General features: G+C 41.3%; 1 protein-coding gene across 5 annotated transcripts in view; it reads left to right on the top strand.

Moving 5' to 3' along the window:
• The window catches only part of LOC133536444 (PALM2-AKAP2 fusion protein), a 225984-nt gene that overhangs the window by 53877 nt on the left and 158128 nt on the right, over positions 1-13979 (top strand). For all 5 annotated transcript variants that reach the window (XM_061876971.1, XM_061876969.1, XM_061876968.1 and 2 more), the window contains one exon: positions 12394-12474. In XM_061876971.1, coding sequence (XP_061732955.1) covers positions 12394-12474 — 81 coding nt within the window. The remainder of the gene's footprint in view (positions 1-12393; positions 12475-13979) is intronic.

Below are 13979 nucleotides of genomic sequence, written 5' to 3'. Positions count from 1 at the left end.
CCTCAGACTTTGCATTTTAGGTGCATCACGACAGGCAGGTACACCTCAGACTGTGCACTTTATGTGCATCATGACAAGCGGGTACACCTCAGACTGTGCACTTTAGGTGCATCATGACAAGCAGGCACATCTCTGACTGTGCACTTTTGGTGCATCGTGACAAGCAGGTAAATCGCAGACTGTGCACTTTAGGTGCATCATGACAAGCAGGCACATCTCAGACTGTGCACTTCAGGTGCATCACATCATGACAAGCAGGTACAGCTCAGACTGTGCACTTTAGGTGCATCATGACAAGCAGACACATCAGACTGTGCACTTTAGGTGCATCATGACAAGCAGGTACATCATCGCAAACTGTGCACTTTAGGTGCATCACATCATGACAAGCCGGTACACCTCAGACTGTGCACTTTAGGTGCATCACATCATGACAAGCGGGTACATCTCAGACTGTGCACTTTAGGTGCATCATGACAAGCAGGCACATCTCAGACTGTGCACTTTAGGTGCGTCATGACAAGCAGGTACATCTCAGACTGTGCACTTTAGGTGCATCATGACAGGCAAGTACATCTCAGACTGTGCACTTTAGGTGCATCATGACAAGCAGGCACATCTCAGACTGTGCACTTTAGGTGCGTCATGACAAGCAGGTACATATCAGACTGTGCACTTTAGGTGCATCATGACAAGCAGGTACATCTCAGACTGTGCACTTTAGGTGCAGATGCTGTCTGAATGAAAGATGATCTTCATCAGGGAGATGTTTCTCTTGGAATGTGAAGCATCCGACCTCTACCTCCTACACTTTCTGTTTGTGGGTGAAGTGTCAGCAGAACTTTATATGGAATGTTCTAGTCCATCATGACCAAGAGGTGATGTTACATGGAGGTTGGACAAAATTCATATTTGTAAATGCTGGTTGATGTTAGTGTCGGGCAATATGGCCTCAAATCTATATTGCATTATATATTACAGCCTCCTGTGGAAATGCAATATATCACAATATTGTACTTGAGCTACTAAGGGTTAGAAAGGCTCCTACTGTATCTTCTGATGTATGCCTAACATATTAGGTCATTAACTGTTGTTTTATTTTGTTCTGAGTTTCCTATATGAAGTATTTGACTAATCTTACCTGTCGTACAGGTGTGGAAATGGATATCGAAGTTAATCCTGGGGGCATTTTTTTCCAAGAACTTTGCCAGAACTTGTTCATGTTTCAACTCTCCTTGTCTACATGTGTGCCAGTGACGTGCGGTGAGGTTCATGGCTGGTGAGGCACTGACTTCATCACAGTCAGATTTATAAATATATGAACCCTATAGAGCAGGGGTCACCAAGCATTTTGAAACCAAGAGCTACTTCTTGGGTACTGATTAATGCGAAGGGCTACCAGTTTGATACACACTTAAATAAATTGCCAGAAATAGCCAATTTGCTCAATTTACCTTTAATATATATATATATATATATATATATATATATATATATATATATATATATATATATATATATAAAATGGGTATTTCTGTCTGTCATTCCGTCGTACATTTTTTTTCCTTTTACTGAAGGTTTTTTGTAAAGAATAAACAATGAAAAAAAAACTTAAATGAATGGTTTAAAAGAGGAGAAAACAGGGAAAAAAATTAAAATTAAATTTTGAAAAATAGCTTATCTCCAATTTCGAGTCTTTAAAATTCAAAATTCAACCGAAAATAAGAAGAGAAAAACTAGCTAATTGGAATCTTTTTGAAAAAATTAAAAAAAGAATTTATGGAACATCATTAGTCATTTTTCCTGATTACGATTAATTTTAGAATTTGGATGACATGTTTTAAATAGGTTCAAATCCAATCTGCACTTTGTTAGAATATATAACAAATTGGACCAAGCTATATTTCTAACAAAGACAAATCATTATTTCTTCTAGATTTTCCAGAACAAAGATTTTAAAAGAAATTCAAAAGACTTTGAAATAAGATTTGAATTTGATTCTACAGATTCTCTAGATCTGCCAGAATAATTTTTTTGAATTTTAAGCATAATTGTTCAAAAATATTATTCGTCAAAAAAAAAAGCTGAAATGAAGAATTAAATTAAAATGTATTTATTATTCTTTACAATAAAAAAGAAAAATCTACTAGAAAATGTATTTAAATTGTCAGGAAAGAAGAGGAATTGATTTAAAAGATAAAAAGGTATATGTGTTTAAAAATCCTACAATCATTTTTAAGGTTGTATTTTTTCTCTAAAATTGTCTTTCTGAATGTTTTAAGAAGCAAAGTAAAAAAAATAAATGCATTTATTTAAACAAGTGAAGACCAAGTCTTTAAAATATTTTCTTGGATTTTCCATTTCTATTTGAGTTTTGTCTCTCTTAGAATTAAAAATGTGGAGCAAAGCGAGACCAACCAGCTAGTAAATAAATACAATTTTAAAAAATAGAGGCAGCTCACTGGTAAGTGCTGCTATTTGAGCTATTTTTAGAACAGGCCAGCGGGCGACTCATCTGGTCCTTACGGGCTACCTGGTGCCCGCGGGCACCGCGTTGGTGACCCCTGCTTGGCACTCAGCATCAAGGGTTGGAATTGGGGGTTAAATCACCAAAAATGATTCCCGGCCACTGCTGCTCACTGCTCCCCTCACCTCCCAGGGGGTGAACAAGGGGATGGGTCGAATGCAGAGGACAAATTTCACCACACCTAGTGTGTGTGTGGGACAATCATTGGTACTTTAACTTAATGTAGCAGGTACTTTAGCTACTATAGTAGAAGTTCTCAATATTTGGGCTAATCAGAAGTCTAGATTACGACTCGGAGAGAGTAGGACAGACACAATTAAATACTTTAAATCAGGGGTGCCCACACTTTTTCTGCAGGCAAGCTACTTTTCAATTGACCAACTCGAGGGGATCTACCTCATTTATATATATCATTTATATTTATTTATGAAAGAGACATGTTTGTAAACAAGTTAAATGTGTTTAATGATAATACAAGCATGTGTAACACATATAGATGTCTTTCTTTCACGAAGACAAGAATATAAGTTGGTGTATTACCTGATTCTGATGACTTGCATTGATTGGAATCAGACGGTAATGATGATAACGCCCACATTTTCAAATGGAGGAGAAAAAAGGTTGTCCTTTCTGTACAATACCACATGAAAGCGGTTGGTTTTTGGCATCTAATTCATCCAGCTTCCATACACTTTACAAGAAAAACATTGGCGGCAAATTCCGTAGCTTGCTTGATTGACATTCACGGCACCCGAGGGTCTTGTGAGATGACGCTGGCTGCTGCCAGTTCATTATTATGAAAAAATGACAGAGAGGAAGGCGAGAAACACTTTTTATTTCAACAGACTTTCGCGCCGTCCCTTCCGTCAAAACTCTAAAGGCCGACTGCACATTTCCTATCTTCACAATAAAAGCCCTGCTTCATGCTGCCTGCGCTAACAAAATAAGAGTCTCGGAAAGCTGGCGTGCACAAGTGATGTGCACGCCAACTTTCTGAGGGATCGCTTGTGGACGCCAGTTTTCCGAGACTCTGTATTTAGTTAGCGCAGGCAGCATGAAGCAGGGCTTTTATTGTGAAGATAGGAAATGTGCAGTCGGCCTTTAGAGTTTTGACGGAAGGTACGGCGCGAGAGTCTGTTGAAATAAAAAGTGTTTCTCGCCTTCCTCTCGGTCATATTTTCATAATAATGATCTTGCAGCAGCCAGCGTCATCTCACAAGACCCTCCGGTACCGTGAATGGCATTTAAGTGACGTCTTGGTGAAGATTGATGATCACTAATTTTTAGGTCTATTTTTTTAAAAAGCCTGGCTGGAGATCGACTGACACACCCCCCGCGGTCGACTGGTAGCTCGCGATCGACGTAATGGGCACCCCTGCTTTAAATGATACTGGTGTCATTTAAACATGTACAGTGCAAAAACTAGTGGACAGACATTAATAGGAATGGCCATTCAAAACACAGTGTGAGTGTGTATCAGAGTGTGTAAGTAGTGTGTGTGGGAAGAAGTCATGTGTCTGCTACAATGTCAACATATTTTGCTGAGGGGGAGGATGTTGCTGAAGAAAACTACTGAGGACTTCATTTCAAGACAATACTTGTCTGCAAGTCTGATACTAGGATAAACAACATTATTGACAGCAAATCCTGTGCATTTAAAACATGATGATCTATTTTACTGTTTTAATTGATTTTACCCTTTAAAATAGTTTTCTAATCATATTTGTTTTTATATTGTTTTTATTGGTTTTATATTTATTTATTTTTTGTTTTTATTCAGTCATTGGTGGAGCATAATATATTTATATATACTTTTTTTAAAATTTTATTTTATTTATTTATTTATTTTTTATTTTTTTTACAAATGTTTTTAACATGGCTGTGCAGCACTTTGGAAACGTTATTGTTGTTTAAATGTGCTATATAAATAAAGTGGATTGGATTGGATTGGATTAATAAACCAATCTGAGCAAACAGTTTGATCTGATGATGATATTGATTATACTGATGGTATTCATCTGCGATGAGGTGGCGACTTGTCCAGGGTGTACCCCGCCTTCTGCCCGATTGTAGCTGAAATATATACCAGCGCCCGCCGTGACCCCAAAGGGAATAAGCAGTAGAAAATGGATGGATGGGTATTGATGATATTGATTATACTGATGATATTTTGTCAACAACACCTGTGGTCGAACTTTGAGATCGGCCTCAGTCCATATAAAAACATTTTATAATCCCTCCCAAGTTAATTGGGTACATATGCACACACGAACGACCCCCACCCTCAAATCAACGCCTTCACCACCGCTTAATTCCTCTGGGGCTGTGGATGGCTGAGCAGCGCTATATAGCGGCAGCGGTGTCTCCTCAAACCCACCCCTTCCTTCTGTTGCAAGTTGGTGTGATATACGTACCATGTTTAATGTGTGCCATGCTATGTGAGTTTTTTTTTCCTTTGGACTCAGTCTGGACCCCTCCTGAGGGTCTAGCCTTAGACTGATATATATAAATATATATATATATATATATAATTTTTCTCCCCCCCCCCCCGTCTCCCAATGTCACCCATTTCTCACCTTTTTAAGGAGTGCCGAAAGTGGCTGATCCGTTGGCGGTCTTGTCTTGTGTGTCCCCCCCCGTAACAAATGTCTGCTCTTAGAGGAACTGTGCCAAAAATGAAATTTCGTTGTACTTGTGCAATGACGATTAAGGTCTATCCTATCCTATCCTATCCTATTGATGATTCTGACCTGCGCTAGTGGATGCTGCTGATATGTTTTTGTTGTGATCCGCTTCCCGGATCAAATCCTTAGTCTTGTTCTTGAGTCCTTTTGTGTGTTTTGATTATTTTTGGAGTCTTCCGATCCCTTAGTTTGTGTGTGCACTTCCTCTTTGGGTTGCCATGGTTTCTGGATCGGTTTGCAGCCGAGTGTGAAGCGACCGGAATGAGAATCAGCACCTCCAAGTCCGAGTCCATGGTTCTCGCCCGGAAAAGGGTGGAATGCCATCTCCGGGTTGGGGAGGAGACCCTGCCCCAAGTGGAGGCGTTCAAGTACCTAGGAGTCTTGTTCACGAGTGGGGGAAGAGTGGATCGTGAGATCGACAGGCGGATCGGTGCGGCGTCTTCAGTAATGCGGACGTTGTACCGATCCGTTGTGGTGAAGAAGGAGCTGAGCCGGAAGGCAAAGCTCTCAATTTACCGGTCGATCTACGTTCCCATCCTCACCTATGGTCATGAGCTTTGGGTCATGACCGAAAGGATAAGATCACGGGTACAAGCGGCCGAAATGAGTTTCCCCCGCCGGTGGCGGGGCTCTCCCTTAGAGATAGGGTGAGAAGCTCTGCCATCCGGGAGGAACTCAAAGTAAAGCCGCTGCTCCTCCACATCGAGAGGAGCCAGATGAGGGGGTTCGGGCGTTTAGTCAGGATGCCACCGGAACGCCTCCCTAGGGAGGTGTTTAGGGCACGTCCAACCGGTAGGAGGCCACTTTGGGAAGACTATGTCTCCCGGCTGGCCTGGGAACACCTCGGGATCCCCCGGGAAGAGCTAGACAAAGTGGCTGGGGAGAGGGAAGTCTGGGTTTCCCTGCTTAGGCTGTTGCCCCCGCGACCCGACCTCAGACAAGCGGAAGAAGATGGATGGATGGATGGATGGTTTCTGATTTGTCCCAGCTGCTCTTGTTTTACGCGCACGGGTGTCTTGATTGTTACTTTAGTATTTAAGCCTGCATTCTACCTCAGTTCGTCCTTGGTTTGTCATTTGCTACATGCAACTTTCCCGTTTGGTTTTTCTAGTCCTTGATTCTATTGCTAAGTCACGTCTTAGCTTACCGTGCGTAGGCACGTACTTTCTTTTCTGTTTTGTACCAGTGTTATTTTACCTTTTTGTATATTAAACCAGCTCTTACCTGCAATCCCTGCCTGTCTGGTCCCCTGGATCTTGGGGTGACAACTCGCGCATCACAATGTGTTCCAAATGTGACAGTTTTTGTACTACTGGAACCACACACCCTCTTTTCTGAGCGTGTGTGTGTGTGTGTGTGTGTGTGTGTGTGTGTGTGTGTGTGTGTGTGTGTGTGTGTGTTAAAGTTAAAGTACCAATGATTGTCACACACACACACTAGGTGTGGTGAAATTTGTCCTCTGCATTTGACCCATCCTCTTGATCACCCCCGAGGTGGTGAGGGGAGCAGTGGGCAGCAGCGGTGCCACGCCAGGGAATCATTTTTGGTGTGTGTGTGTGTGTGAGTGTGTGTGCGTGCATGTGTGCGTGATGTGTGTGTTTGTGTGGTCCATGTAGTGATGATTGTACTGCAGCCAAAAAAGAAGCAGTGTCAACTTTTCCTACACCCCCCTCACCCCCACACACTTCCATTCCATTCCATCATAGCGAGCTGATAAGTGAAGTGTTCCATTCTTCGTACTTATACAACAGTCTTTCTCCTTATTTGTACAACAGTCAGGCCAAAGGACAACAAGTACTGTCAGCAGAGGAAGGGAATGTTGACATGGAAGTCGAAGTGTGAAAGTGGATGTATTTGAACAGTCTTTCTACCATGATTGTGGTTTAATTTTCACTCTAACTTGCTTATTTTTCGTCATCAATGATCGGTCTCTTTTCATTTCTATCGTTTTGTTCAATTTCATTCTAGTTATTCCAAATTCACCAGCAGGACTAGACGACTGCTGGCCTGCCTGCCGCCAATTCTTTTCATTTGTCCGCCAAACATCGCCCAAATAGGCTTGATGAAACCATCCATGCATGTAGTACTCCCACCACCCATCAGGGGGCAAAAGCCAGACATATGTAGTACTCTCACCACCCAGCAGGGGGAAACAGCCAGACATACCGTATTTCCTTGAATTGCCGCCGGGGCGCTAATTAATTTAAAACCTCTTCTCACTCCTGCGCTTACCAAAGGCATGCAGTAAAAATGTGAGTATGATGTAAGGATACCATCATGAAAAGCACATTTAATAAAAAAAAAACAACATTATTATGGTCTTACCTTTACTAATAAATATAGTCCATGCCAGCTCCTTCTGATCAAAAGCATCGATAACTTGTTCATAGAAGTCCTCCTTATCTTTATTCAGTTTTAAAAGTCTCTCTGTCTCGATGGAGACCTTCCTTTATTTCCTCCTCCAGCACATATCACGTGACTCATTTCACTTCTTCTGCAGCCGAGTAGTCGCAAGAAGGATCACCAGCGCCCTCTACCACCAGGAGGAGGCGGGAGTCATATATAATGACTCATATTCAACAGATGCAGTTACGGTATTGTGACGGTCTCAAGCCGTCGTCTTGCGGGTTCCCAGGACCACCAAGGAAGGACATGGCTTGAGCAGTTTGACTTTGTTTATTTTTCAATAAAACCTCAGTCCAAGTCGCTTTTCCGCTCCTCCTCGCCGCCATCTCTCCAGTTCCGTCGGCTCCACAGGTACATTCATAAAACATCGCTACTTACTGATCTTTTTAGCATACCGGTATTCAATAGGTTGGACCTTAAATCCTACTGAATAGCTCTTAATCTTCTTCCCTCTATGCGATTTCAAATTACCGGTATTGAAATCACCCTCCTCCATTTTGAAAATGATGACAGGGTAAGTGTCACTTGTGACATCATGAGTTTGACCCGGCGGTAATACTAAGCATGCGCTAATTATTTTGCGAAGCGAGTTTGACCCGGCAGTAACTCAAGGCAGGCGCATACTATATGCCCGGCGGCAATTCAAGGAAATACGGTATGTAGTACTCCCACCACCCAACAGGGGGCAACAGCCAGACATATGTAGTACTCACACCACCCAGCAGAAGGAAACAGCCAGACATATGTAGTACCCCCACCACCCAGCAGGGGGGAACATTGAGAATGATATTGTTAGTTGTTCATGTACATTACAGTTCCACAGAACCATCCTAGTTATTAACCACCATATTTAGAAGCACAGTTTTGCAACAGGCCATTGTTGTTCTTCTTGAATGAATATTTACCTCCTGGCAGCTGTTACACCTCAAACAGTTTTTAATCATGTAGTGAACTTCAAATTACATAGGTTCAGTTTTTTATATTTTAATGGCAATGTAGAATAAGTATGGAGCAGGGGTCACCAACCTTTTTGAAACCAAGAGCTACTTCTTGGGTACTGATTAATGCGAAGGGCTACCAGTTTGATACACACTTAAATAAATTGCCAGAAATAGCCAATTTGCTCAATGTACCTTTAATAAATACATATATATATATATATATATATATATGTATATATATATATATATATAAAGAAAAATTTGTATTTCTGTATGTCATTCCGTCGTACATTTTTTTTCCTTTTACGGAAGGTTTTTTGTAGAGAATAAATGATGAAAAAAACACTTAATTAAACGATTAAAAAAAGGGGAGAAAACAGGAAAAAAAATTAAATTAAATTTTGAAACATACTTTGTCTTCAATTTCGACTATTTAAAATTCAAAAATCTACTGAAAAAAGAAGAAAAAAACTAGCTAATTCGAATCTTTTTGAAAAAATAAAAAAAAATATTTAAGGAACATCATTAGTAATTTTTCCTGATTAAGATTGATTTTAGAATTTTGATGACATGTTTTAAATAGATTACAATCCAATCTGCATTTTGTTAGAATATATAACAAATTGGACCAAGATATATTTCTAACAAAGACAAATCATTATTTCTTCTAGATTTTCCAGAACACACATTTTAAAATAAATTCAAAAGACTTTGAAATAAGATTTAAATTTGATTCTAAAGATTTTCTAGATTTGCCAGAATATAGTTTTTGAATTTTTTATCATAATAAGTTTGAAGAAATATTTCACAAATATTATTTGTCAAAAAACAGAAGCTAAAATGAAAAATTAAATTAAAATGTATTTATTATTCTTCACAATAAAAACAAAAATACTTGAACATTGATTTAAATTTTCAGGAAAGAAGAGGAAGGAATTTAAAAGGTAAAAAGGTATATGTGTTTAAAACCCCTCAAATCATTTATAAGGTTGTATTTTTTCTCAAAAATTGTCTTTCTGAAGGTTATAAGAAGCAAGGTAAAAAAAAATAAATGAATATATTTAAACAAGTGAACACCAAGTCTTTAAAATATTTTCTTGGATTATCAAATTCTATTTGAGTTTTGTCTCTCTTAGAATTAAAAATGTTGAGCAAAGTGAAACCAGCTTGCTAGTAAATAAATAACATTTTAAAAAATAGAGGCAGCTCACTGGTAAGTCCTGCTATTTGAGCTAATTTTAGAACAGGCCAGCTGGCGCCTCATCTGGTCCTTACGGGCACTGTGTTTATGACCCCTGGTATGGAGAATCCTGGAAATTCTTAGGTCACATCCTCGACAACTGAAACAGATCTGGAGACAACCCTGTCATGTACTTGGAAAATATCTTTGTGTTCAGCTGATGAAAAACGGGAGCAAAAGAGAAGTGGGTGTTTTGCGAGACGATCCAACATTAATGAACATTTGGGGGTTTCCTGTGGAGTTATTTAAAGGCAAGAGGAAATGTGAGAAAGACATCCACAGTATCCCATGGCCTTCTACCCCATGCTGGCTTGTTGACATTCCCATGCATGTCAAAGTCAAACCAAGGACATGCGACTTGAAATTGCCTGTGATTTGTTCAGTGCTTTGCCCAACAAAGCCTTCATCCGTGTCCACTTCAGTGAAGGTCTTTCCTCCCCACTTTCACTTTGACTTCTATTGAGAGGCCTGGAGTGGTCTTATTCCTCTTGCCATTAATCTTCAGCACCCCTTCCTTCATAAGCGCTGACCTTCTACCGTAGTAAGACTTCACTTCCGTTCTTAACTTGAATGTGAACGTTGTAAATGTTGCATTGTCAGAAATGCACCCTTATAAAATTTCATTCTCTCAACCATTCCAGGGGTCGGCAACCCGCGGCTCCGGAGCTCTTTGATCACTCTGATGTGGCTCAGCCGCATACCTGCCGACCGACTGGAGAAGTCCGGTAGATTTCCAATTTTAATGTCTCTATCCGAAATTTCGATTTTCACCCAGACATCAACCATGAGGGCGTGCCGTGATGACAATGCCTCTATCACCATTTCTACATGTCACCGAGCCAGGATTTTCACATTTAGGATGCGACCTCTATCTGAACGCATACGCAACTGCAAGGCATACTTGTTCAACAGCCATACAGGTCACACTGAGGGTTGTGATATAAACAACTTTAACACTGTGAACGGGACTCTCGCTGCTGTGTTGGATCCGCTTTGGACTGGACTCTCGCGACTGTGTTGGATCCAATACGGATTTAACTTTCACAGTATCATGTTAGACCCGCTCGACATCCATTGCTTTCGTCCTCTCCATGGTTCTCATAGTCATCATTGTCACCGACGTCCCACTGGGTGTGAGTTTTCATTGCCCTTATGCGGGCCTACCGAGGATGTGGTAGTGGTTTGTGTTGTGGTTTGTGCAGCCCTTTGAGACACTAGTGATTTAGGGCTATATAAGTAAACCTCTGTTGATTGATTGATTGGACACTCTTACTAATATGTGCCACACTGTGAACCCACACCAAACAAGAAAGACAAACACATTTCAGGAGAACATAAAATAAATAAATGGGTTGTACTTGTATAGCGCTTTCCTACCTTCTAGGTACTCAAAGCGCTTTGACACTACTTCCACATTTACCCATTCACGCACACATTCACACACTGATGGAGGGAGCTGCCATGCAAGGCGCCAACCAGCACCCATCAGGAGCAAGGGTGAAGTGTCTTGCTCAGGACACAAGGGACGTGACGAGGTTGGTACTAGGTGGGAATTGAACCAGGGACGCTCGGGTTGCGCACGGCCACTCTCCCACTGCGCCACGCCGTCCCTATAACGCACTATAACACAACATAAACACGACAGAACAAACACCCAGAATCAAATGTATCCAGACTCTTCCGGGCTCCATTAAACACCCAGCTACCACCGACCCAACCTACCCCCCCAACCCCGCCCACCTCAACCGACGCACAAAGGAGAAGGGGGGTTGAGTTGGTGGTAGCTGTGTGTTTAATGGAGCCCGGAAGAGTCAGGATACATGGGATTCTGGGTATTTGTTCTGTCGTGTTTATGTTGTGTCATAGTCCAGATGATCTCCTGAAATGTGTTTGTCATTCTTGTTTGGTGTGGGTTCACAGTGTGGCGCATATTAGTAAGAGTGCTAAAGTTGTTTAAAGGGCCACCATCAGTGTGACCTGTAGTGCTGTTGAATAAGTATGCCTGTGTGTCTGCAATAGCCTCGTCAAACAATTCTTTGGGCTGGCAAGCTATTTGTACAAGCTGTAGAGGGCGGTAGTGACATCATTGTACGCCCTTATTATTGTTCATAAGGTGAATATCAGCGTACATTCGAGAGAATAATTACTTTGAACTATCGGGAGTCTCCCGGGAAAATTGGGAGGGTTGGCGGGTGTGACGCTGTCAAGCGCCGTTCATATAAAAACCGCGGGCCGCCCTAACATTACATTTTCATATTAAGGTGCGGGCCGCGTGTCTGAGACCCCTGGTTTATACATAGCACAAAACAAAAAAAAAAAAACTATGTATGCAGTGTTATTTCATTATAAATTTCAAAAGAGTTATGTGGCTCCCATTGTTTTCTTTGTGAAACTTGTCAAAATGGCTCTTTGAGTGGGAAAGGTTGCCGACCCCTGAACTATTCTTTCATATTTTGCCTGTTAGAGGTCCTGCAACACATGTTCTATGTGTTGTGTGCTGCATCCTTTATTTTTGCCATGTTTATCAGCTATGTTAATAATGTTTACCTAACTTTGACATATTAGTATTATTTACATCTGCTTTGTTTCATGCAGGAAAAGCGAAAACGCCAAACTGAAATCGAGGACAAGCGAAGCCAGCTCGATGATTTGGTTTTACAGCTGCAACATGTCAAGGTTTGTTTGTCTTTTTTGTTTTCTCTGTATACGTTACAGTATTGTATACAATACTTTCATGTGGTGGATTGTTTTAAAGATCTTAAAGGCCTACAGAAACCCACTACTACCGACCACGCAGTCTGATATTTTAAATATCAATGATGAAATATTAACATTGCAACACATGCCAATACGGCCTTTTTAGTTTACTAAATTTGCAATTTTAAATTTTGCGCAAAGTATCCTGATGAAAACGTCGCGGTATGATGACGTCACAGATTGTAGCGGACATTTTGTTCCAGCCCCGATCCCAGCTTTAAGTCTGTTTTAATCACAAAATTACACATTATTCTGGACATCTGTGTTGCTGAATCTTTTGCAGTTTGTTCAATTAATAATGGAGACGTCAAAGAAGAAAGATGTAGGTGGGAAGCGGTGTATTGTGGCCGCCTGTAGCAACACAAACACAGCCGGTGTGTCCTTGTTTACACTCCCGAAAGATGAAGGTGAAGCTTTACTATGGAACAGAGTGGTCAAGCGAACATGGTTCCCTCCTACATGTCAACCGGCAGGTTTAAGTGAGAAAATGGTGGTAACAATTCGGCTCTTACCGTAGACATGAGCGGAGAGCTTGCGTCGTTCCTCGTGCACCTGTCAAAGAGGCAGCTGCGGACTCTCTTGGCTCCTCCGACCGGCCGCCCCCGAACGTGGGATGTTTCCACCGTGCAGGAGGGAAAAAATATATATCTGCCCGACCGGCCGCCCCCGAACGTGGGATGCTTCCACCTTCGAGGAGGGGGGGAAAAAAATCTCTGCCCGGCCCTAACTGCTGCCTTCGCTTCGCCTCGTTGAGACACGTGGCTTCCCTCAGAGACACTGGCGGTCACTACACCCGTGGCCACACCCCTCTAAATTTCAATGAAACACTAGTAACACAATAAGCAGATAAGGAATTTTCCAGAATTATCCTAGTAAATTTGTCTAATAACATCTGAATCGCTCTGCCGTCTAGTTTTTGGTTGTTGTTTTTTTTTTCAAAATCCTTCACTCTCACTTTCCTCATCCACGAACCTTTCATCCTCGCTCAAATTAATGGGAAAATTGTCGCTTTCTCGGTCCGAATCGCTCTTGCTGCTGGTGGCCATGATTGTAAACAATGTTCAGATGTGAGGAGCTCCACAACCCTTGACGTCACACGCACATCGTCTGCTACTTCCGGTAGAGGCAATGCTTTTTTATTATCGACCAAAAGTTGCGGACTTTATCGTGGATGTTCTCTACTAAATCCTTTCAGCAAAAATATGGCAATATCGCGAAATGATCAAGTATGACACATAGAATGGATCTCATTTCAATAGGACTTTAAATCACTCATAAGAGAACAGATCTATCATCAATTCTTGGGCCTTCAATCCGTCGTAAGTGGACTGTCCAGTTTTTCTTAAAAGACGTTTGGCTCCTCATCCTAGCAGGCTTCATCAGTTCATGCTCATAGTCTTAGACTAATCACATCTAGTCTAACT

Source organism: Nerophis ophidion, linkage group LG17 (genome assembly GCF_033978795.1).
Source record: "Nerophis ophidion isolate RoL-2023_Sa linkage group LG17, RoL_Noph_v1.0, whole genome shotgun sequence".
In the NCBI taxonomy this organism is placed as follows: domain Eukaryota; kingdom Metazoa; phylum Chordata; class Actinopteri; order Syngnathiformes; family Syngnathidae; genus Nerophis; species Nerophis ophidion.
This window is presented reverse-complemented; position numbering and strand designations above follow the sequence as displayed.